General features: G+C 47.6%; 1 protein-coding gene across 5 annotated transcripts in view; it reads right to left on the reverse strand.

The window, feature by feature from the left end:
- The window catches only part of PAX3 (paired box 3), a 79,704-nt gene extending 57,569 nt beyond the window's left edge, over positions 1-22,135 (reverse strand). For 2 of the 5 annotated variants that reach the window (XM_054835850.1, XM_054835848.1), the window contains exons 1-4: positions 22,051-22,135; positions 20,911-21,146; positions 19,363-19,492; positions 18,554-18,688 (exon numbers count right to left, since the gene is read on the reverse strand). In XM_054835850.1, the coding sequence (XP_054691825.1) occupies positions 18,554-18,688; positions 19,363-19,492; positions 20,911-21,146; positions 22,051-22,135 (586 nt within the window). Of the gene's footprint in view, positions 1-3,497; positions 3,507-18,553; positions 18,689-19,362; positions 19,493-20,910; positions 21,147-22,050 lie in introns of all 5 variants that reach the window. The other 3 variants (XM_054835852.1, XM_054835851.1, XM_054835849.1) reach the window with 3 other exon arrangements.
- Between the last annotated feature and the right edge of the window lie 1,104 nt (positions 22,136-23,239).

Genomic DNA, 23,239 nt, shown 5'->3' on the forward strand with positions numbered 1-23,239 from the left:
CAGGAAAGTGTCTTAGAGGATATAGCCTAGTTTACTAAATTATCCATCACACACGGCATATTCATAGGATAAAGTTTTGTTTGAAACTTGGGGTTTGGGATGGGTTGGTTGTTTGGGGGTTTTTGTTTGTTTTTTTGGTTTTGTTTTAAATTTGAAGATTTTAATGGGTGTTGACAGCAAGCCCTCCAAGCAGCAAAAGAAACTTTTCTTAAAATATGCATCAAATCCTCCAGTTGCATCCTTTTGCTAATAAAAACAGGTACAGCTTTGCTTAAAGAGTTACAAACACACCTATTGTAACAAGTACATGATTTTCTCCTGGCTACACGAGTAACGCGCCCGGTCGGACTCTGCTCTGCCCCGACAGGTCCATGGTTTACGTATATCTGCTGTGTACATATGTATGCTTGTGCACACGAGATCTGACACACACCCAACAAGCAGATGTTACAGAGCATCGTTCCTTAAGATCAGTAAGATTTCTTACCAATACATTCAGGGGACTAATATCAGATAAACACATATATCAAACTAAAGTGTGCTTTACCATCTTATTACAGAAATTGTATTAGAAGTGACCAGAAATCTTTCAGATTTACCCAAAACCATGGTATTATTCATTCCATAACTTGTTTCATATAATAAAGATCCTCTATAAACATCAACTAATATCCCCCCCAAAAAATTAGAAAAATAACTAAACCTTACAACACAGATAATCCTATACCTGGCAGTACATCCTACATGCCTTTGCTCAGGAAAGAGTCCTCAGTTGTTCAAACTGTACAGAGTTATCCGTAAAGCCAGATTCAGATCTCTGTTACACTGCTGGAAATCAAGGAACTTTGTCAAAGGAACCACTCTGATTTGATGCCAACACCAGAATCTCGTCTTAAAACATATTCTGTATTATGGCACTAATTCCTATAAGTTTATTAGAACATCTGCCTGGAAGTACAAATTCGTAATGCCTCAGTCCATTATTTCTTGTTTCGCAAGAGTAATTAGATTAAGTCAGTATCTCAAATTATGCTGGTTTCCTCATTGTAGCCTATGAAACATACAAAAGGAGATTAAAAATTGTTCTCTTACTAAAATTTGAATCAGTGATACAGAGTAACTACAGAAACGTATGGGGGGGAAAGGAGATGATGGTGACTAAATCTAAGAACCTCATGCTGAGCTCTTTACACAGTGCTCTGCCCTGTGCAATCAAGGACAGAGACAGATAAATGCCCAAATAGATCCTGAATATTTGTGTAACAGAAACTTGTCAGACAAATTTTCAGGTTTTTATTCTATTCTGAAACTTGTAAAGACTCATTCTGCAATGCCTGTGGCACTTACTCCGCAAGCAATTAGCGTCTGATGAAAAGTGGCAGCAAAATAAGGATCCCTCCAGGTCCTCAACTTTCCCTTATCTCAATCTCTGGCAAATTGACAGTGGTTTAAATTAGGAGAAGGAATAGGGTAAAAATAACACCCTGAATTTATCTAGTACTTTTGTACCAGGGAAGTCAAAGGACATTTTATTTATTATTTTACAAAAATAAATGAGTACTATGGAGATGAGAATACAGAGACATGATCATGGTCAAAAATGTTATATTCAAATTGCAAGAGTCTAAAAATGGTCCATGCAAGCGGGAATCAAATTCTCTCATTTCCCAAATATGTTTTAAGCTCTGTACAGCTGATGCAAAACAAGGACTATTATCCAATTCCCACTAACGGTCTAAGGCTGTCAGCCCACAACAGACCCAGAATCCAAAATGCTCCTCTTTAGTTTTGAAAAACTAAAATCCCACTGACAGCACTCTACCAAATCTAAGCCTGCTGTCCCATTTTTAGCTCTAATTCCTATTTATTCTTTCACTCTTTTCCCAAAATGGAAGATAAAATTAATTGGAACTGATTGTTCACACGACACTTGATTTTCAGAGTTAGATGGCACTGCATTATGACAAAAGAAAACACAGGAATAGGTTGCAGTATAGCGCATTTGAAACTTATCATAAAATAGCATCCATTCAGACGACTGTTCTCCACAATTGCACGTATCGCTGTTCTGTGCTCCCTGACCACAAACACCCCTTTGCTTTGCTCAGCAATGAGGGTGAACTCACCTGAAATCACCGATGCAGTGCTCACCCATCTTTTTTCCACTTACAGAACTTTTCCTTGGAAGTTTTCTTCAGTAGGTATGCAAACCCTTGGAGAGCAAATTTAAGCCAATCAACACTAAGCCAGCTTTTCTCAGTTACCTTCTGACCACTGATGGCTTCAAAGCAGTCCAGAGACTCTGTCTAGATAAATCATGTAATGCATTCCTGGCAAACATCACCACAACTGCTACTGTTGTAGGCAAATCATTTCTTTCCAACCTAACCCTCACAGAAACCCAGTCTCCTTCAAACAGCTGGACTGAAGCCAAGCATGCCTGAGCATGTATGACAGGCTCGAGCCAACAGACAGAATGTGCAAACAGAGGTCTTCCACATCACCCAAAAATCTTGTTTTCCATTCTTGAAGCCATTAACTCAAACACAATATGAAGCAGAGTTATCGACACATGTTATTGCCAGTTTGTTCAAAATTACTGGTGGTTCTTCCCCACGGGACGCATAGCTAACAATGAGGGCTGTCATGGGAAGGGACTCAAATGGTAAGGCTGGAGCAGGTAGCTGATCAGGATAGGAACACAGAGCAGGCACGCAAACAGCCACCACTGGTCTTCTCTCGCAGTGCTAAAGCCCAAATACAGGCTAGCACCAAACACTCTTTGACAACAGCCTTCTCCGATGCTCAGATAAAGTGCTACATGCTTCACGAGAAAGGTGACCCGGCACTCTCCTCCCACAGCTTTGCTGGATGACTGGCTCCGTGGTGGCACAAGCCGCGCTCCCTGATGCTCACGTACCACCCCGGACGTGGGCTGGCAGAGCCTTGCCTGTACAAGCATTTCTTGAGTATCAGAGCTACGATACTGCAATATTTCCTCTGTTCCAAAAGGTGACTGTCTTTCCCTACCCCACTCCCCAGGAAGTGAACAGCCTTGCATGCATCAGCAGGAAAGTCAGCGTGGTTTAGGCTTCTGGTACAGATCGCTCTGCTTTGCAGTCTTGGGAACACGGAAGAGCTTTCCCTACATCTGGTTTCTCTGTTGTGCCTATGCCTTCAGCAAAGATTGACATGACACGCACTAAAGCAGCAGTGCTTTTTTTTTTTTTCTTTGCACACCTCCAGAACACAGCTTTGCAGGTAACACTAAAATGCTGATTAAATCCATTTTTAACCTACATAAATGACTGCTGCATTTAACATCATGTTAATAAACTCCCAGGTAAAAAAAAAGCTTTCAAAAATTCACCAAACAAAATGATGATGTAAGGTCATGTTGAAGATCTTTCTCTGGATGTTATTTACATGACAGACATGAAGTTCAGTGGCTGATTTAATGCACCACAGTTATATCCTTGGACTCCTTATATTAAAACACACTGGGGCTATTTTCCAACCTGAAAGGCAATTTACGGCGTACAAATAAAGAGTATTTTCTGGAGGCAGAGAAATAGATCATCTTCCCTAGGAATATGGTTAGAAAACAGCTTCCTCTTCCATCTGGCATGGTACCTTCCCAGCAAGGCAGAAGTGGAATTTCTGAGACCTCTTTATGAATAAGGAGTAAAAGACTCATGGGATGGGATAGTTTAGTAGCTTCCAAAAAGGAACATCAACTGGAGACAGAGCAAGTTCGGGCTGGGTACCTCAGTTTGCATCTATTGCCTCCTCTGATACAGGACAGAGAGGTTTCCCAGCATAAACAGCTCTCCCCATCTTACCTCAAGAAAAACCTGTCAGGAAAGAAAGAGCCTAGCAAGTTTTTACTTTGGCCTTTGAAGTTCTTCCTTGGCTGACTGATGCTCGCCCATACATAACTAGAAGAAAAGACTTCCATTGTGCCGCTCTTTACACCAAGCGTATTATTCTCCAGACAAAAGCTTTCGAGTCTAACTTTTAAACACACCTCTTTAGGGTGTACTGTTTCTAAGCCATAAAATCTTTTTTTGTTCATTAAAAAAAATAGACAGCTTTCCCCCCTCAGGCAATCTACTCTGCTTGTTAGTTTTTTGCATTGCTTTTTGCAAACAGATACCACAGACACGCAGCCGTCAGCAACAGAACAGCCAGTTCTCGTCCTCAGAAATACGGTATTTTTCCCCGGCATAGTCTCCAGTGGCTTATCCAGACCAGCTTTAAGCATGAAATACAACCATTGTAGGAAGTCCCCGGTTTTAGACGAGACCTGGAGAATAATCGCTCTCCCTGAAAACATCTCCAACATCTGGCAACTCGCTGCTATTTGCAGGGTCTGTGTGCTGGGTCAGGGCGGGGATGCGGGAGCAGGGCAGGGGGTTAAGCAATGAACATGCTCAGCACCTGCTTGCTCTCTGCCTGATTCTAATCAGTATTCTCCTCTCATGCCCAGGAATGCTAGAATTCCCCTGTTTCCTCAAAAAAACCAAAACTTTTTCCCCCTCAAGGAAAGGAGAGAGAAGAAAAAAGAAAAAAGAGAGAAAGAAACCCTCTTAGTTTAGGGTCTGACCAAATTTCATTAAAGACAATGCAAGTCTTGCCATTAAATTCAATAGGCTTTTTTTGAGGTTTATGAGAAATCTCACATGCTTGACACTATTAATTAGAGGAATTAGTGGTGTAAAAAAAAAAACCCACCACAAAACAAACACCACAATTTTACTGTTTAAAAAAACTTGACTGTAACAATGCCATTTTCCTTGAAACTCTAGCAATCGGTATCAACTATTTGTATCAGCAACTCTGGAAATCGAATCTTGCCTTTCCACAAGTTGTACTGTAGTTACACATCTAAAAACTTTTTCTTTTCTTTTTGAAGAGCTGTTGACAAGTTCAAGCCAGTCCATCAACTGGAACTGGCTCCTCATTTCTTGGGCTCATACCTTTATGTCCAAGTTACTAGATTATTTCTCTCTGTTAGGAAAAACATTTATAAAAGAAAGTACAGATTTCATTTAAAAAATGCAATAACTTAAAACCAAACCAAAACAGTTCATCTCTAATCAGTCTAATACAAAATCCCATCACAGAGAAACACATTCTGTTGCATAAAGATTTTGAAAGCTACAGTTTTAAACTACAAATTCTAGCAATATAGAACATAAGAATGTTTAAAAGCATGGGGTTTGTCTCCTTTTTCTGCTCAGTTCATATTTCTATTTTAACAAGTACCTTAGGAAAAAAATCCAATTTAAAAAGAAATAAAGTGTTTTAAGCAGCTATTCAGAAGTTATATGTTCTTAGTGAATGCAACAGCAACACCCAGTTCTAGAAGAGAAAACAGTCTGAGACCTGCGTGCCCAGTCACAACCACATAAATTTCAAGCATCAGATATTTGCTTAGAACCAAAGATTATTTGCATATATTATTGAATAGATTTTCCACACCACATATTTGAGAAAATTGCAGGCTATTCATGGGAAACCCAGCAAAACCAGCAAAAAGTATGTATCATTAATTGCTGTACGCCAGCAAACACATTGTGTCTCAGAGCCTCGATGTAAATTGAGGCAACACCTCTGAATTCATGAACTTAATCCCAGATCATGCTAGTTATTGATCCGCTTTTGCTGTAAACAATAGTAATAAAAGTATTAGGAATAAAAATGCTGAGTCTTGATCTACTTCATCAAAACACACTCACCTGCTGCGCTGAGCCAGGGGTTGGAGCATGCTCACACCACAGGCCACTGGACCAGAGGACACTCACAGACCCCCCTATAACCAACCTAATGTTCCCCAGCTCTACAACCCCAAAGGCTGGAAGCCCAACTGCTCTTCCAAAGACAGGTTACAATCCTTTCTAGCCACAAAGCATTCGTTCTAAACCATCATTTCATCTGGATTCGCAGTTTCAGCAGATGAGCTATGGTAGCTGAACCTATATAATGCTTTTGATTTCTGGATCACAGACATTTGGAAATACCATTGAGGAAGGAAAATATCATTGGTTCCATTTCTAACAAAACAAAAAAAAACCCCACCAAACCCAAAACCCCACCAAACCCACAAAGATACAAAGAGAAGGTTTAGCCAAACAGGAGCAACTGACACAGGCAGATCTCCTACACTCCAGCCCCTTCTCCATGGCACACACTGCCAGAATATGCAGCAACAGGAGGAAAAAAATAAAAATCAAGGAGAGCGTAGAAAGCAAGAAACAGCAGCTTCTTCCTGCTCTGGGGCATCATGACCAAGCAGAGGCAGAGACCAGTAACCAGGACGGGGGAGTGAGCAGCCCCATCTCAGCTGGCTCCAGGCACAGGCAATGCAGAGAGTCACTCTGAGACACACAGAGCAAATTATACCAACTCAAACCAGCTCCCTTCCAAACCAAGCCCAACTCTTCTAGCACTAATTTTGGTATGACCACTTTTTTCTTGTTTATTTGTATTTAGGGGTATCACTTACTTATAAACACATTAAAGAGGAAAGATCACTCTTTCCTACTCAAAAAGGATATTAAGAAAAAAAAAAGCTCCTCCATCCCCCCAAAGATGCAGAACCACACTCCCCACAGCCCAGTCAGAAGACTGTTAAAGCCGATGGAAAGATGCCTTTGGCAGCCCCTTTCCCACAGCTGTGGGAAATTCAGCAGCAAACCAGCACCAGCTGTGCAAGTGGGGGGAAGCCATTTAGCCCAAATCACCGGGACCTAAGGCATCTACTCCAAGAGCTGAACGTCACCAAGTGCAAACCACCACCTACAAAGCACAACTGTGAACACAACATCTCCACCTAGAGAACACCACAGTCCTGGCTTTAAACTTTAAAGCTTTAAGCTTTGCTAAAAAGCACTTACAAAGCTCCCGGAAGAGAAAGGCAGAGCAAGGAGCTTCCCCAAGTTGGGAACAGGGTAGCACCAGCTCCCACCTGGGCTGGGAGCCACCCCTGAACTCAGAGGTACTGCCCCAAATCCCTGCAGGGCTCCCCTCACTGCTGCCAACCCACTGCTCAGAGAAACACAATGGGTCCTTTAACCAAAGGATCTGGCCCTGCAAGACTGGTCCAAGGTACCCCAAAGGCACGCCACTCCTCAAAACCCCTGAGGGTAAAACGCAAAGAGTAACAGCAAGGAAACGAAGTGCATCCAGCGGAGTTCCCCCTTCGCTGTCCCGGGAAACCCATCGCTCTGCATGCCTTCCCTGTGCTAGCCAGTGGCCAAAAAATAAGTGCCAGCTGGCCTATTTATTTAATGGTGTGACTTTTCTGCATGGTAACACCCAAGATTGGAAACAGATGAGTCCCTGCTCCACTCTTTGATCACCTGGAGGATCTTTTTTTCCCCCTTATAGGACTTTTCTGGGGTGTTTTACTTTTTATTTACAACTACCATTACCTGTATTCAAATACTAGATGTATTTGGGATTCTTTTAATACTCACTCTAAATTTTTGTCTCTGATTTACTCTTCTAGGGCTGACAAGTCTGTTCCTGATGTCAGATTAAGAGAGACATTTTTGTCATCAATCATCACTCCATCTTTTCGACTGACAAGGCAGGAGAAGTACAGTAACTTTGAATCCTGGCTTAAGTTCTTCCTTGGCCAAGTGACCTCTAAGAGTTTGGAGAAAAATCCTCTTTATGCTTGTCATAGTGTAGAGTTTGACAACTGTTCTGCTTAGAGCTCCTGATCTCTTTCCCAAAATTTCATGTGCTGTGTTGATTAGGATCAGTGGTTGAGGGGAGGAATGCAGTTTTGGAGGACAGAGCGTGCCTCCCCTCGTGCTACCCTTCAGCCAGGGAGGAGCCAGAAATCAAACTGAGCAAGCAGCACTCTGCCTCCTGTCCTGCCGGGAGGGACTGATGGAGCAGATTGGTTACAGAGCTTCTCGCAGCAGAGGGCATGGGGTTTTGTTTGCCTTTTTTTGCTAAATCATGTGTTAGAAAATTTTTAAGTGCAGTTCTCTAAAGCATCTCTTCTTAATTTGCTCTGCTTGTAACTTTTTACCTACGCTTACTTGCCATGTCAGATCTCTTATTTATCAACAAAAATAGATGTTTAGCACTATAAAGTCTTGCTAAGTCTGAGAAAGTGAATGAGTTCCTTCAAATCTGTAATTAAACCTTTATATCAGGGCCAAATTCAACCCTAAATAACCTGCATAGCCCTTGATAAGAGCAGGGGATTGTTCGGATGTGAATGATGGAATAATTTGGTCTCAAGAAACTTTTTAAACATAGAAGGAAATAATAAAAAGATAAACAAAATGTCTGCTGTCTGCAGCCATTTTGCATTTTCACTGGGAGAGGTGAGCATCCCGAGAGCCCGCAATACTTTTCACTGCTTGAGTCCCCGCTGGCCCCGGCTCAGCGCAGGCTGGCCCCGATCACCCGCTCCGGCGCACACAGCGGGCAGTTTGTGTTTATGCCACTCTCAGTGCTGTTTGGAAGAGGTGGACAAGCAGTTAGTTTTCAGGGGATTTCAAAAGATAAGACTGTATTTGTTGGAAAACAAATTGTGGGTGCTAAAGCAAGGGGCATTTCTGTGGCTTTCTGTATAGCTGCCAAATATTTGAGCATTTTTGCTTGATCCCGTTGATTTAAAAGGGAACAGGTCCAATCAACTGTGCTAAACCGGGGATGAACCCACAGGGCTTTTTCCTAACTGCAACATCTATTGTATGATCTTCTAAATAGATTCCTAAATGCTACCTTCTAATTATTTTCCAGTTCCACAGATGGTAGCAAAGAACCTAGTTAAGCTGTATACTATACATGTACCATAGGCAGCAAGAGCAGTTACAGCATGCATCTCTGCATTGCATGTATTACAAATTTAAAGAAAAATGTACAGAAAAATTTGTAGACCTCCCACCCTCCAAAATATTGCACCATAAAGGTTTGATGACTACTCACTTGAAACATCACTCTGTGTAAACAGTCCTTAGTCAGGTAACTTTTCTGGCTTTGGTGAAACTATTGGAAGGGGTAGCACTTGAGGGAGTGAAATCTGCAGGGTGGTAGTTATTTGAAATGATCCCTTCTTACATGTCAATAGTGATGATCTAATTCAGCATTGGATCACACACCAGCATCCAGCCGCAGTGGAATTAATTTTGATTTATACGTGGTAAATAGAATTCCTGAGATTTTTTTATTGTTTTTAATTTGGGCAAAACATACTTCACAGGATTTCATTGTGAAAATAGAAAAGTAGTGTACTTCACCTTCCATTTCTATCCTTGATGAAAACAACTTATTTTGCTGTTAGTGAAACCAGTGGAAACCTGACTTCCAGCTACTTCTGTGCAGGTTTTTTCTCGCCACTCAGCCTAACCAGAGGGGCTGGGTAGGTGTCAGAGTCCTCACTCGGACGCTGGTCCCCCCAGCTCGCCCTCCAACCCTTCAGCACTTCACACCAGATCAAACAACCAGCCCTTAGGTCAAACTGAAAAGGAAGTCCTGCCACACCATCTTCAGTAAAAAAGTGATTTTCTGTAGGAGCGTTCCCTGCTGCCCCGTTAGCCTGGCTTCTATAAGAGCTGTCTATATTCATCTCCACCTTTCTTTGAGCCAGTTAAAGTTGTAGAGATGGAAAGCAGTTTTAAGTCTGATTTGGTTACACTGAGTATATTGGTGCTACTGCCTCGCAGGGGGTATATGGGTTATACATCGGTTATATTTTTAACAAAGAAGAATAGAGTAATTTCACCAGAAGAACTGTAGTTGTTATTGCTTTTCTGGGCCGGTATATGGAACGGATCCCAATTATATTGGCATGAACAGTCCTACTCATTTAAATAAGGTGAATAAGATTTGACAGGGGCTGAATAAGCTGTCCGCTTGCAGAAATGTCAGCTGCAGACAGTTTATTCTTCATGCGATTCAAACCACAGTGATCTATGTGACATTATATCTGATAAAGAAATTACTACATAGTCATTTTTGGATCAGACATCCAACGTGAGGCATATCATAACTACAAAAATCCTTAAGACAGATCCATATATGGACTTGTGCATGATACAAGCATTGGTCGTGTTTGGCAGAAAGTCTACATCTAGGCAAACATCCATAAAAAAAATCAAAAGGTAGAATGTACATCACTGCAGCTCTCCATGGAAATGAACAAGTTGAGTTCATGGACTTTAAGGAAATTTGTACCTAAAATGCTTTCAAAGAATTTTAGCTGTTACTCTGGGGCAAAACGTCTCCTAAAGTAGCTGGGTACTTGTAAAGTATGCATGGACTGATATTTTATTCAGAGATAACTGACAAAATGAAAACAGTGTATTTAAGAAAGGGAATGAGAAAAGCTGATTAAAAACATTCTGGTTTAGCCCTTTGCTCTGCTGTTTGTCACTACAGCAGAGAAGGCTCACCCATGTAAAATCAATGCGATACCAGGAGAGGCTCTCCGGCTTCACCAGGCTTCTTACCACTGTTTGTGAAGCTAAATTTTTGTGTCCAGAGATGCCAGTGGGAGCAGCGGGACCTGGATCTAATGCCCACATACCCTACAATTCAGCTGAAACTCCATATCATAATTACAAGCCAACATAACGCATCCAGATTGCACAGCCTCTTCTGTTGAGGATGTGGTGGAATATATTTTACTATCTCTGAAATAAGTATAGCTTTCTGTAAAGCAACAAGGGACCAATTATTCTCAAGGACTCCTGCTTGCTTTTCAGCACGGCCTGGCCGATCTGACTTTCCCCCCTTTTTTAAGGAAGAGCAGTACAACTATCCTTGCTGATGCAAGTGAGGACTGTAAAATCAAAACTGAAGAAAATGCACAAAGAAGTGCTGCAAGCTCGTTTGTGTTCCCTTTATACTGGGAGCCTAATCTGGAGAACTGGCTGGCTTCTCAAATTCTCTTTCTTTTAGTGGTGGCCCTGCACCATTTATCTCCTATGTGACTTGGTATAAAAAAAAAACAACTTTCTTTTCTTTAGACTACACTCATCAAAAAGATTACATGCAATAAAATTAGTTTCCTTAGAATTCAGTGAAATACCACATATTTTACCTGTTGTAATAGGAAAATTTCAGTGCATTGTACAGTAAAAATAAAACAATTCAAACAAAAACAAATCCAATCATGCTAAACAAAAATCCCCCCGCAAAACTGTAAGAGCGTACAGTGCATACATCCAAAAGACCACGCAAAATAAGGATTCCATTCAAATTTCACATCTCATTAAAGACAATTTGGCCATTAATCCATACGGGTTTAGGAGCAAAGAAGGATTTTCCAAGACAGATAAACTGAAATGATCCTCCTTTGATCTCCGAGGTTAAGAATCAGCGACAATGGAAGATGAACAACAAGGGGCAGAACTACTGGCCTTTTTAGGTGCCACAATGGCATCAGCAAACAACTACTTAATCAATATTTGGCCAGGGACACTGAAAACTGCCTTTTCAAATTTTAATTCCTAGTTGTAAAACAACTGTAGGGCAACCAGCAAGATAAGACATTAAACTGACTGCTTAATTGCCTTTTACTGTCTTACTAGTTATATATGCACATTCTTAATAGTTCGTGAATCTTTATTTACTAGGATGAATAAATGACCTGTCAACAATTACATCAAACCCCACTAACTAAATAATCTCGGCGCATGACACACTTTAACTCCAATGTGTCCTCAGTGAGTTTTAATTTCATTACACTTCACTTTTTTTTTTCTAGGCAGAGTCATTTAAACTGAATTAGTTTAACAGCATGGGACGGGAGTACTCCAGGGCAAGTAAAGGAAAATGCCGCGCTCACACTACGCTAAACAAGGTCTTGCGGTGAATTATGTTACTGTGCATCATTTTTATTAGCCAGAGAGCTCAGCGTTTGGGGAACACTTGGAAGTATCCCACATTTTTATTTATATATTTTGTTCTTTCTCTAGCCACATGTGTTTGTTAGGTAGGATTTAAAGTGACATTTACATGGAGAAATTCACATTGACTGGCTTGCTCTGATTTATTGCTTTGCGTTTCACTCAATTTCTTCTTAAATTAACCAGAGAGCACTTTGTAGTTCTGCTTCATTTCCCAATGCAGTTTTATTACACAGCCCTGGGGACTCGTGATAATTTATCACTATCAACTTTATTGGCTTCCCTCTTCTAAACGCTGTTCCAGCCCTTATCAATAAGTAAACCTAATACCAAACTAAACCTTCCCTGAGTAAGAGTTAGATAAAAGCATTGTCTTTGACTGATACAACAGAGAATTACTATTCAAAATCAGACACGGAAAAAAATCTGTTTTAAGGATTTCATCAGCATCAACTTTTACTTTCAGCATTAATTCCTATTTTTTTTTATCTAATGAAAATCTCTGTCTGTCTGCTGATACCATCGCGACCTCTGTGTAAACACAGACAGAGAGATCCTTGCCCTCAGTGAGAGTTTTGCCAGAGACTTTCACTCGGGATTAGAGTCACACTCTTGTCTAGTGGGTAGTTTCTATTCACAGAATAGAACAAATTTGGGCCCCGTTCCTGCCTGCCCCGACCCACGTGAGTAACACATGAATAGGCCCTTTGAGCGAGACTCCTCGCCACTACCCACATATGATAGCATCTGTAGAACTGGAGGTCTGATACCCAATCCAGTAAACCCATCTCACATCCTAAACCTGAGGATTTCCCCCAGAGCTGCAGTTGCTCAGCACATTGCAGAGCTGGTTTCAAGAAGAGCCTGATCTTTACCATGGTAAATTCCTACTGACGTCAAGGATTTGCAATCGTAGGAGAATCCAGAAAGCCAAAGATAAAAATCACATTTTCAGAGCAAGTCCTAGCCACACTGAAGTCAACCAACCATGTTTCTTGCCTCAGCCTTTCCAGAAAGACACTGTGTAAGTCTAATAGATTATTAAGATTTTCAGAGCAACCAAATAAGATGCAAACTTGGGTACAAATTCAAGTAAATCAACTGCTCTGTGTGAAGCAATCCTGATATTTGCTAAAATAACATTTGCCTTTGTTCTAGATATATGCAATTAGAAAAACTGGAAAGGATGCCCACAGCAATTCTGTTTGAATAGGCACTGACTCTTAAGTTGAAAAAAAGTGTCCCTAAGGAGGCAAAACATGGAAACCCATTAATGAAATCATGATTTCAAGAAAGGAATATGATGTACCTATACATTACTTCAGAGAGCCATTGCTAGACTGAGTAGCACCCTTTCTTCCCACAGCTGGAAGTATTACTAGTGCTTATCTAAGGCGACTAGCGTGCAGCTAGTCTGACAATTAGCACCCCGCAAAGTCCCGCAGCTTGCCTTCAAGACAGGAGGGCACAGGCTGCTGCCAGCATCTCTGGAGCTGCAAATTCCTCTCTGAAGTCACTCAGAATACAAAGATTTAGCACCTTTCTGAAAATGCTCAGCATGCTGGAACATCGTGCTCCTGCTTGATATTGAGGTCATTATTCATCGTTGAGGTCATCAGTTAATATTTTTAGCTCAGGATAATGATTTGAAAGCAGGAGCCTGGCCCAGTGCCCCACAGTGACGATGGGTCAGGCAGAAGAAACAAAGCTGTATTGGGTTTGCGTGGCATCACCTACATCGATTTGCACTTGTGCAGCACCTGGCTTTTCTGCCCAGGACCGAACTCGCACACACTATTGAGATATGAGGAAAGAAAGGGGAAAAAGACAGACAGAAAATACTCTTAGCACTATCGGCCTAGAGCCAAATCCTGGAGTTGCTGGGGAGTTTATCTTAATTAGGCACTATTTTCTTGTCAGCTCTGAGAGCCTCAGAAACGAAATTCTGTTCAAGTTACATGAGACAATTTCTTAGACCTGCTAGTGACCAAATATGTAAAGTACTGTATGAAATTCCAGACTCGAGAAGATAATTGCCTGCAGCCACAGTCATCACATTTCATTCAATAAGTGAATCTTTACCGGGAACATCGAGGGAGGGAACACAGTTGCCGTAAGACACAACAGTATTTCACACAGTGACTAAGTCCTCTTACCGCTGGAGCAAAATTGCGACAAGCCCTTCGTCAGAAAATCAAAACCAAAATCTAACTCAGCATCTGCCTCGTCCCGTGCTCCGGCTGCTAACCCGACAGTCTACAATGCAGAAATGAATGGGATGACTCGAACCGATATCTGGTGCCTGCATGTTAATCCTGTCCCTTAATAAACTGCCTTTATTGGTTTAACCACCTAAAAATAACTGGCTGCGTGATACTGACCAACCCTAATCAAAACATCTGCAAGCCCATCTAGCCTGAGCTACCCTTTAGATCATGTGCCACCACTTCAAAGCCTGTGCATCAAGTCAGTAATTGTAACATTGCATCTAAATATTTAAGCTAGGGGCTGGTAGTCGCGTGTCCCATTTACAGTCAGCATCTGTCCTCTAATTCCATTACAGTACAAAGCAAAAATGTTTCCCAAAACTCGCAAACAGGAAAGGCATCATGCAGCTAGAGAAGCAGCAGCAGCTTGAACTTTCTAGCTGCTGAGCAGGGCTTTTGTGCTAAGGTCCTTTCCCCCCCCGCCCCCCCCCGCCTTCAAACTCTCCACATACACACACAAAAATAGGGGTGGTGCCGAAATTGTATTAATGTGAGCCTCAGGCACACAGAAAAAAAGAAAAGAGGAAGGGGAGGGAGAGGGGGGAAGGGTTTGGTCCGAGATGAAAGTAAGAAGGAAATAAAGGAGGCAATTTAGTCTGCTGTAGCCTGAATTGCTCTCAGTACAGCCAAGGGTAGAGGCTTGGGATGAGTAGGGCCCTTTTTGGACGGGCGCGCATGACTGGGGGAGGATCCGCCAGGACAGGGCCCGGGGGCCAATTCCGCCGGCCGGGAACAGAGGCCCCCTTTGAGGCCGGGCGGGGGGGTCCCGGCCCCAGCCCCAGCCAGCACCGCCTGCTTGCAGCGGGCCCGAGGACCAGCTCTACGCCCCATCGCTTGAGCGCTGAAAGCCACCGGTTTCTGCCAGAAAACAACAGCTATCTTATGAAGCCGGGAGTTATCAGATTAGTCAGCAAACCATGCCGCACATAGCTCCCACTAAAGGTACAAGCGACTCCCTCTTTTGTAGCGGTTATGCTAAAAATATGCCCTGATGTGCCATATAAAGGCACAAAAGTTTCTCTTTCATGTTCTTTATTTATGGCTTGTGCCTTTAAGAAAAATACATCATGCATGCAGAAATACAGATATGCTATTATAGAATTATAAGCTTCCTGATATGCACTGCGACAATCAAGGTTTTCTTTAAATATATATCCAAAATCAGGGCAGAGGGTGACTCTGACAGAAATGCCGAAACGCAGCAAAGCGGGCTGCACATGTGGCATCCGTAAATGCCGGCGAGAGAATAAGATTTAAGTGTCCGTGAACAGAGGCTGAAACAGAATTATAGGGGGCATATGAAAGTTTACCTATGCTTATATGTGTGATGGGAGAAATCCCAAGCCACATGATATACTGTTTCTGTTGCACGTTTTTAAAAAATATCATGTTTCTCTTCTCCCTAATCCCACTGTAGTCTATGTACTCCCCAAATCCCAAATCTTGAATTAGCTACCATTAAAATTACAACAATTGTTATCCTTTCCCTCAGAAAAAAATGCCTCTCTCCGAGCCACCCAAAAGCCCACGGTGAGGAGGGGATTTCAGGCAGTATCAGCAAATGTCCAGCACTAGGCGTGTGCTCCCGAGCAGGAGAGTGATTCCCCGCTCCGTGCTCAGCCCCAAGACTTGCTTTCCGACCTGTCCCAGAGCCTTCCCTCACGTCTCCCTGCACCCACGCTCCTGCTGCTGGGATACCTTGAGCCCCCGAGACCAGAGCTATAAAAATTACTCAAACTATAAAAGACTCCAAAATACTGTGCTTTTTTCACTCCGTAACACAGAGCACTCCCACGGAGAGCACTCGGCAGCAAGCTACCAGGCGAGGGTTCTGCTGCGCACCGCCGGGATAACCTTCGGACGTACTGCAAGCAGCCCAGGCGTCGGAGACCCCCCCGCCAGCAGGCACCCTCTGCCACACCAGGCCTCACGGCCGGGCTGGGGGGCACTGACAAATACAATCCTGCAGCATCAAAATCCTCAGGAGTGCTGCCGGTTATTTCAGTAAGAGAGCGGGATCTGACCTGATGATTTTTATAGACAGGGTGAAATCGAAGCTCCTCTGCTGGCATCGGGAGTTGAAGCAAAACCTTTTTTGTTGGCCGGGCACGGAAAGTAGTGGTGGACTTATTTTATGGTTGGGTTTTTTCCACACCTCTCCGGTGTGTTGTCCCTATAGTATCACACTATACATAAGGCATGTGTATGGTAACAAATCCTTTCTTGAGCAGCAGCTCTCTTGCACTGCGGCATCCCAGCCACTCCAGTAATAAGATTAAGCAACAGCTTGCTAGTCAGGGAGGGGGAGCAGGCATTGCTGCAGGGAAGAGCACGCTCTCCCTCCAACTGCCAAACCTTCCCAGGCACTGTCACAGACCAGACGGGATTATCAAGCCGCCGTTTGCACAGAACTGCCCGGCCACGTTCATCCAGCAAAAACCTGTGCGCGTGAGGACAGCATAGGGCTGCACTACCCCATTTACTCAAGGGGAATTTTGCCGCTGACTGAACTCAGAAGAAGCAAAGTAGGAGACTCCCATGCGCAGAAGGTGGAGGAGGGGGTACATCGGAGGGCAGAATGCGGCCTCCTCGTATGACCCTGCTGGGGGGCACGAGCGAGTCCCGTTCACAGCGAGGCATCACCACCCCCAACAATTTTCCTGCAAGAGGCTCGGGGCTCCCCTGGGCTGGAGGGTGGCAGCCGTGCACCCAGACACTGAGTTACGGTAGATCAAGAGCCCTGCTTTAAAGAGCAGAGAGTCAAAGAACAGGAAAACTGTTTCAAAGAGAAGTAGAGGGGTGGGTTATGTTGATAATTATATTTTTTGTCTTGCTGTCTCTATTAATTACTCTTTGTTCCACAAAGCAGGGACACTATGAAGGCTTCCTATCTTCTGTTTCTAATCTCTGTTGAGAAATTCAGGAAGGCAGAAAGCTAGTTATTTTAACAACCAGCGCACTGAGTTTAGCTATTTTTCCCTTGGTGCCATGTCCCTCAGAAGAATTCTCTGTTGTAGGAGGTTCTGGGAGAAACTCTGTGACCCATCGTACAGGGGCAGCTAGACCGGGCAATCAAACCGTGCCTTCTCGCTTTAAAATCTATAGCTTTGTTAGCATCTTCTGCATGTTTGTATCACACACATCCACACAAACACATACATGCAGAAGATGAGGTTCCCCTGAAAGCTTTAATAACAGAGTTGAAAACTAAGCTTTGGGAGTGTTTTCGGATTTGTTCCTAAACAACAAGGAGATACCCTACTTTTAAAGGATTGGTTTCAGTTGTCCTTGAATACCACTGAGCACCTCTAGATGTCTAGAAATGCTAGAAACATTTTCTAGGTAAAAATAGCTACTTTTTCCATGGTGGAGAGTCCATAAAACTGCGTGGAGCATCAGCTATTAGAGGCTCATTGAATAATTCATCCCTCATTGCAAGCCCATAATGTCTTTTCTCAGCCTTTTGTGGGGCTGTTTTCTCTTCTTTTCTCCTTGAATTATAAAAAGGTTGCCTTCTTTTGTTCACATCAAGCTGCTGCTAGCTGAAGCTTTGTCTGTGCAAAGCCAAAGTGTGAGTTTCAATGGACTCCCCCCTCTTTGTTTTCCAAGTTCATCTCCAAGTGTAGATTGTGTATAGAAGGCCTTCTTTGTAAAAGCTGGAAAAGTTGTACAAATGTTTGACCAGCTCATTTGGTACTTTTGTCTCGCCTTCTCCAGTGCCTGTGCATGTGCTGGGCAGCCACTTCCATGCAAGGGCCGCCCAGCCGGGCCCTCGCCTGCCCCTCCACTCCGGCCCAGGCGGGGAGCTGGGCACAACCGCAGCCAGGGCAGTGGCTGCCCCCCGGAGCAGCACTTCGCCTCCGCCTTGTTCAGGTTGCAACCTCCTCACAGCCCCTGACCAACCACCAACACAAGCTTTTCCCAGCAGTTTTCAGAGGAGCAGAATCAAAACACGCGGCTCCCTACCCTGTCCACGGCTGCAGAGACTTGAGGCTCTGCAGCCTTTGGCTACAACCGTCCTTTCTGCGCAGCTGCGGCCTTTTGCTCGCCTTGGGCTGGGAAAGCAGCCCCTGCCACAGGCATGCCGGGGGCTCTGCAGCGAGCTCTGGCCCTCCCTACTCCCTGGCCCCCGTCCCTGCTATTGAAAGCCAAAGCGGTGGCGACCCTCGTCTTTGCCCCCACCTCCGCGCCATTCCTGCACGCTGCAGGGTCGCACTGGCAGAGGAATGGGACATGGCAGCAGCCCTGCTGGGGCTAGCTCCTTGTCCTATACCTCCCGCTACACTGGCCCCAGGACAGCCTCTGGGAGAAGGAGAGGGAAGGGGGAGAGCGATACCCACCAGTACCCTGGGCTGGCACAGGCGGGTCCCAGGGCTCTGTGGAGAGCAGGGCGAAATGGGACTTTACCTCTTTCGCTGAGGATGCCGTCAATGCTGTGCTTGGCCTTCTTGTCGCCTTCCTCCACCTCCTTCCTCTCCAGCTCAGCCTCTTCTTCCTCGCCTTTCCCAAACTTGCTCCGCAGGATGCGGCTGATGGAGCTCACTTTTGGGGGAGCACAGAGCTGTGACCAGGCTTGTTCCCAGCAGTCCCCCACGGTGGCCGGGTCAGGCCAGGGAGATGAGCCCCACATCGGTGCCGCTGCCCCATGCCTCACCCCCCAGCTGCTACCAGTCAGGGCTTTCCGGGTGGTGGCTGCCCGCTCCCCTCCCCGCGGGGGTTTTCACGGGACACTGTCCCACACCATGCTCCAGCACCGGCACAGCAGCCCCGCAAGTATTTTCCCCCCGCCCCCCAAGCCCAAGCAGTGGGTGATGAGAAAAGCTCACGGACACCCGCACAAATACCGCACCGGCTCCATGTGCCCCCTCCTCCCGCAAACAACCCTCCGGCACAGGGAGCTGCTCCCGCCTCCCGCTTCCCAGCTCCGGGTCTCCGGCAAGCCCCGAACCCTCCCGCGGCAGCAGCCCGGTGGGGAAGCGGGGGGAGCGGGGGGAGGGGAGGGGGATGCAGTTGCGATTTAATTAAAAACACCCCCGCCGAGCGCAGGAATCCTCCGGGGACGCGGCTGCCGGTACCAGCGTGCTAACGCCGGCCGCTTCACGGGCACCAGTCCGGCCCGGGGCCCCGCTCCCGCCGGGTACGGGGCTCGCCCCGGGTCTCACGCTGCCCTCCCCGTACCCCCTCTCCCGGCCCTCCGGGAGGTGTGCGCCCCGTACCTGACGGCACCGTGTTGCGGTCACACACCCCGTCCTTCAGCAGCTTGTCCCGAATCTCCCAGCTGAACATGCCCGCGTTTTCCCGCTTATATTCCTCGATTTTCTTCTCAACATCCGGCGTCGTCACCTGCTTCAGTAAAGACAAGGCGAGCGGGCACAGTCTGCATGGCCGGGAGCGGCCGCGGGAGCCCGGGCTGCCGCCGCCGGGACCCCCGGTGCGGCCAGAGCCTCCCCGCCGCCGCCGCGCCGACCCGCACCGCCGCCAACGAGAGCCGACACCGGCCCCGCTTAGAAACCCCGTTATAAAACACCCCGAGGACGGGCAGATTAAAATCAGAGGGGACGTGAGAGGTAGCAACGGGCCCGCATAAGACAAGCACCCCCCTCTGTTAAACGAAACTTCCCAGGAAATCCTCCGGGGTTGTACGGGAAGGTGGGATCGAGCCCTCGGCAAGGAAAACCCCGAATTAGGCAGCACTGGCTGCCGAAAGAAAATCCCGGGGAAATTCTGGATCGCGATTAGAGGAGGACGCCGTGTCAGCGAAGCTCCAAGTCAGTAAAGTTTCGGCCGAACAAAGTTTGCAGCGCCAAATAAAAAGTAACATAATAAAACCGCTGAGAGGTCCGAGTACCAAGAGTTTTCTTCGATGGCCTCGTAATTTTAAAATAAAGCCGAATTCAGACAAAGCAAAGCTCTCCCGGCTGGGAACAGTCTTTCGTTCGAGTAATAAGCTTATAAAAAAATATCACTAGTTCTAACACCGAAAGGGAAAATTCAGGCATTGCCACTTTAGAAGCAACAAAAGGAAAAAATCTAGCAGGAACTTTCAACAGAAACTCAAGCCTTTACTTCGCTTTTGTGGGAACGAAAAGCTATAAGAGGGTAATCCTGAGATGAGGATCCATATTTGTCTGCGTTATTGTAAGCATAAATTTTTTAGCGGTGTTGCTATAAATACATGCAGCTTTGGAGCGGACAGAAAAATAAACAGAGCAGGAGAAGGAGCGGTAGACAGGCAGACAGAAATACAGGTAAATTTTTTTTGCGCTTTGCAACGAAAGAAGCGAGGGCCCGATCCCGCCGCGCTGTGCAAGCCGTGACATCTGACCGATCGCTTCCCCGCTCCGTCCCGGCAGCGCAGAGCCCACCCGCGGCTCTCGCGGGGCTAAGCATGGGGCGCTCGGGGCTTTGGACAGCCTAGCGTTCACAAAACGACCCCTTTCTCCCTAGTGTCGTTTGATAAGCTATTTTTTAAAATAGCATTTTCTTAATTAAAAAAAAAATCGTTGCCACGAAACTGCAACAATATTTTTTAAAGCCTCGGAAACTTTCGGAGCAACAGGCGGGGACGCGGCAGGCGATGCCGTGACCGGTGCGTGTCTGCGCCCACCCCCGGCCCCCGCACGGACCCCCGGTCCTCCCGGGGTGCTGCCACCCCGCCGGCAAACCCCGGTGCCGGCCACCCTGGGCTGAGTCCCCGCTGGGCCTCGCTCCCCGTCGCCGAGGCCGGGGTTTGCCCGGCTCCGGGCGGGCGCGGAGGAGCTCACCTTGGGCTTGCTGCCGCCGATGGCCCCCGGCCGGATGGAGCCCGTCTCCTGGTACCTGCAGAGAATTTTGGAGACGCAGCCGTGGGACACTCGCAGCTGGCGAGAGATGACACAGGGCCTTATGCCATGGTGGGCCATCTCCACTATCTTGTGTCGGATATGGTTGGGTAAAGGCCTGCCATTGATAAACACTCCTCCGAGCTGATTGACTCTGCCCTGGCCTAGAGGAGTAGAGACTAGAAAAGGAGGGGAGGGGAGGCAGGAGGGGGAAATGGCGTTAACGTCTCCTTCGGATCCTGCTGGGTCTTTTTTTTTTTTTTTGTCGTTGCTTTTCTGTAAGGCAACTCGCCGCCACCCGCCCGCCCCAGCCGCCCCGCAGCGCGCCCGGGGCCCGCCGGCCCCCGTGCAGCCCCGCGCTGCCGCCCCGGCGGGAAGGGGAAGGCGGCGGGGCGGCTTCACCTGTTGCACCGGAGCCAGGTTTCAGGGCTTCCCCGGTGCGGGAAGTTCGCGGTCTCCCCGGGGGCAAGGGGGCTGGCCTGCGGCTCGGCCGCCCTGGGGTGCGGCGGTGGGAGCCACCGCAGACCCTGTCCTCGCCCCGGGCTGGAGCCTGCGGGGCTCCCCGGCGCCGCGGGGCTCTCGCACCGCCGCTGCCTGAAGGAAGAACCACCGCTTGCAGCGGCCCTGCCCGCCCGGGACATGCCCTCGTTTCTATAGTTCTTCTCGATTTCGTTTGCATCGCTTTTATTTAATTTTGATTTAATTTTTTCCTAACTTTTTCCTCACTTTTTTCCTAACTTTGGGCTCCCCAGATCACCGCCCTTCACTTTGCCAAACAGCGGATTCAGGGCCCGCTGCGCCGCCGACCTCCCGGTCAGTTCCCCCCGCTCCCGCCGGCCGGATGGGACAGAGGCTCCCGGGGTGCGAGGCCAGAGCAGCCGGGCCTTCCCCGCAGCGGCCCCTGCCATGCTCGCCGCGGGACAGCGGCCCTGGGAGCCCGGGGGTGGGAGCCGTGCGGGCTGTCCGGGGAGCTCCCCGTGCGGCGGCTCTCGGCGGGCCGGGGCGGGGGCTGCTTTGTCCCGGCCTCCTGACACGGAGCAGTTCTCACTTTTCCGAGTGGCAGCAGCCCGGGCGCGGCCTTACCTTCCAGCGGGAACCCGCTGCGGGGGTAGTTCTGTCCGGCCCCGGGTCGCATCATCCTGGGGACAGCTCCAGCCAGAGTTGTCATCGCGGCGGCGGCGGCCCGGCAGGGTTATATCCAGGTGAGGGCTGATCTAGGAGAGATCCGCGCTGTCAGCGCGTCCCACCGAATCAGGAGCGGTCCCGGGAAGGGGTGGGGGATGCCGCCGGGGGGCGGGGAGGAGGCAGCTCCGCGCTGCCCCTTTGTCAGTGACCCGCGCTGGCCCGCACCGGGAGGGCAGGGGCCGAGGCCGGAGCCCCGCCGGGCGGCGAGGCTGGGCGCGGGGGAGGGAGGGCGGGGGGGGCGGGCGACGGCGGCGCTGTCCCCGGTGCGGCGGGGAGCGGCAGCCGCCGGGCCGGGAGCATTTATCGGCTCCGTCCCCGGTGCGGCTCCGCGGCGGCGCCGCCGCGATTGGCCGCCGCCGCCCGGCCCGGCCGCGCCGCCCCCGCTGATTGGGCGAGCGAGGCGGCTCTCCCGCATCGCCCCGGCCGGCGCGACGGCAGCGTGACCGGCACGGCCCGGTATGGCACTGCACGGCCCGGGCCCGCCGACCGAGCCGTGCTGGGGCCTCTCGCCGCGGGCAGAGAGCAGCCGGCGGCGGGGAACCGCTCGGTGCCCCGACGGCTGCCACGGCACCGGGGAGGGGAGCATCAGCCGGAGGCGGCCCGGACCTCTCACTCGTGGGGACCCGTGTCCCTCCGGGCCTCCGCGGCCCTACCCCGCCAGGCACGAAGGGGCACCCCGTGCCTCGCTGCCCATAAAGCGCTTTGTCTCCTGGCTCTGCTCCTCCGAGCACGAGTGGCGGGGGTACGGGGGGAACGACCTCCCTTTTTTTTTTTTTTTAAGAAAAAAAAGCTTCTTCTATTTGTTTATTTTGCACCGAAATCTGGCCGTCCAGAAAAAACCAGCTCTGAACCAAACGGTGCTAACGGTTCGGAACGCGAGAGCTGCCAGTGAGATCTCCGTGGGGATTTGTGCTGTTAAAAATCGATGGGACAAGAGTGTCCCTGCGTTACATGCGTGTGCGTGAGTGTGCATATGCGGGTGTGTATGGTGCGAGGCGGTGTGTGTTAAAGTCTTGCTAACAAGCGTTTGTTCCCAGGAATTTATTGTAGTATTCAAACTAAACTGCTGGAAAAATAAAAGAGGTAA

The sequence above is a fragment of the Grus americana genome, chromosome 9, assembly GCF_028858705.1.
Source record: "Grus americana isolate bGruAme1 chromosome 9, bGruAme1.mat, whole genome shotgun sequence".
NCBI classification, from domain to species: Eukaryota; Metazoa; Chordata; class Aves; order Gruiformes; family Gruidae; genus Grus; species Grus americana.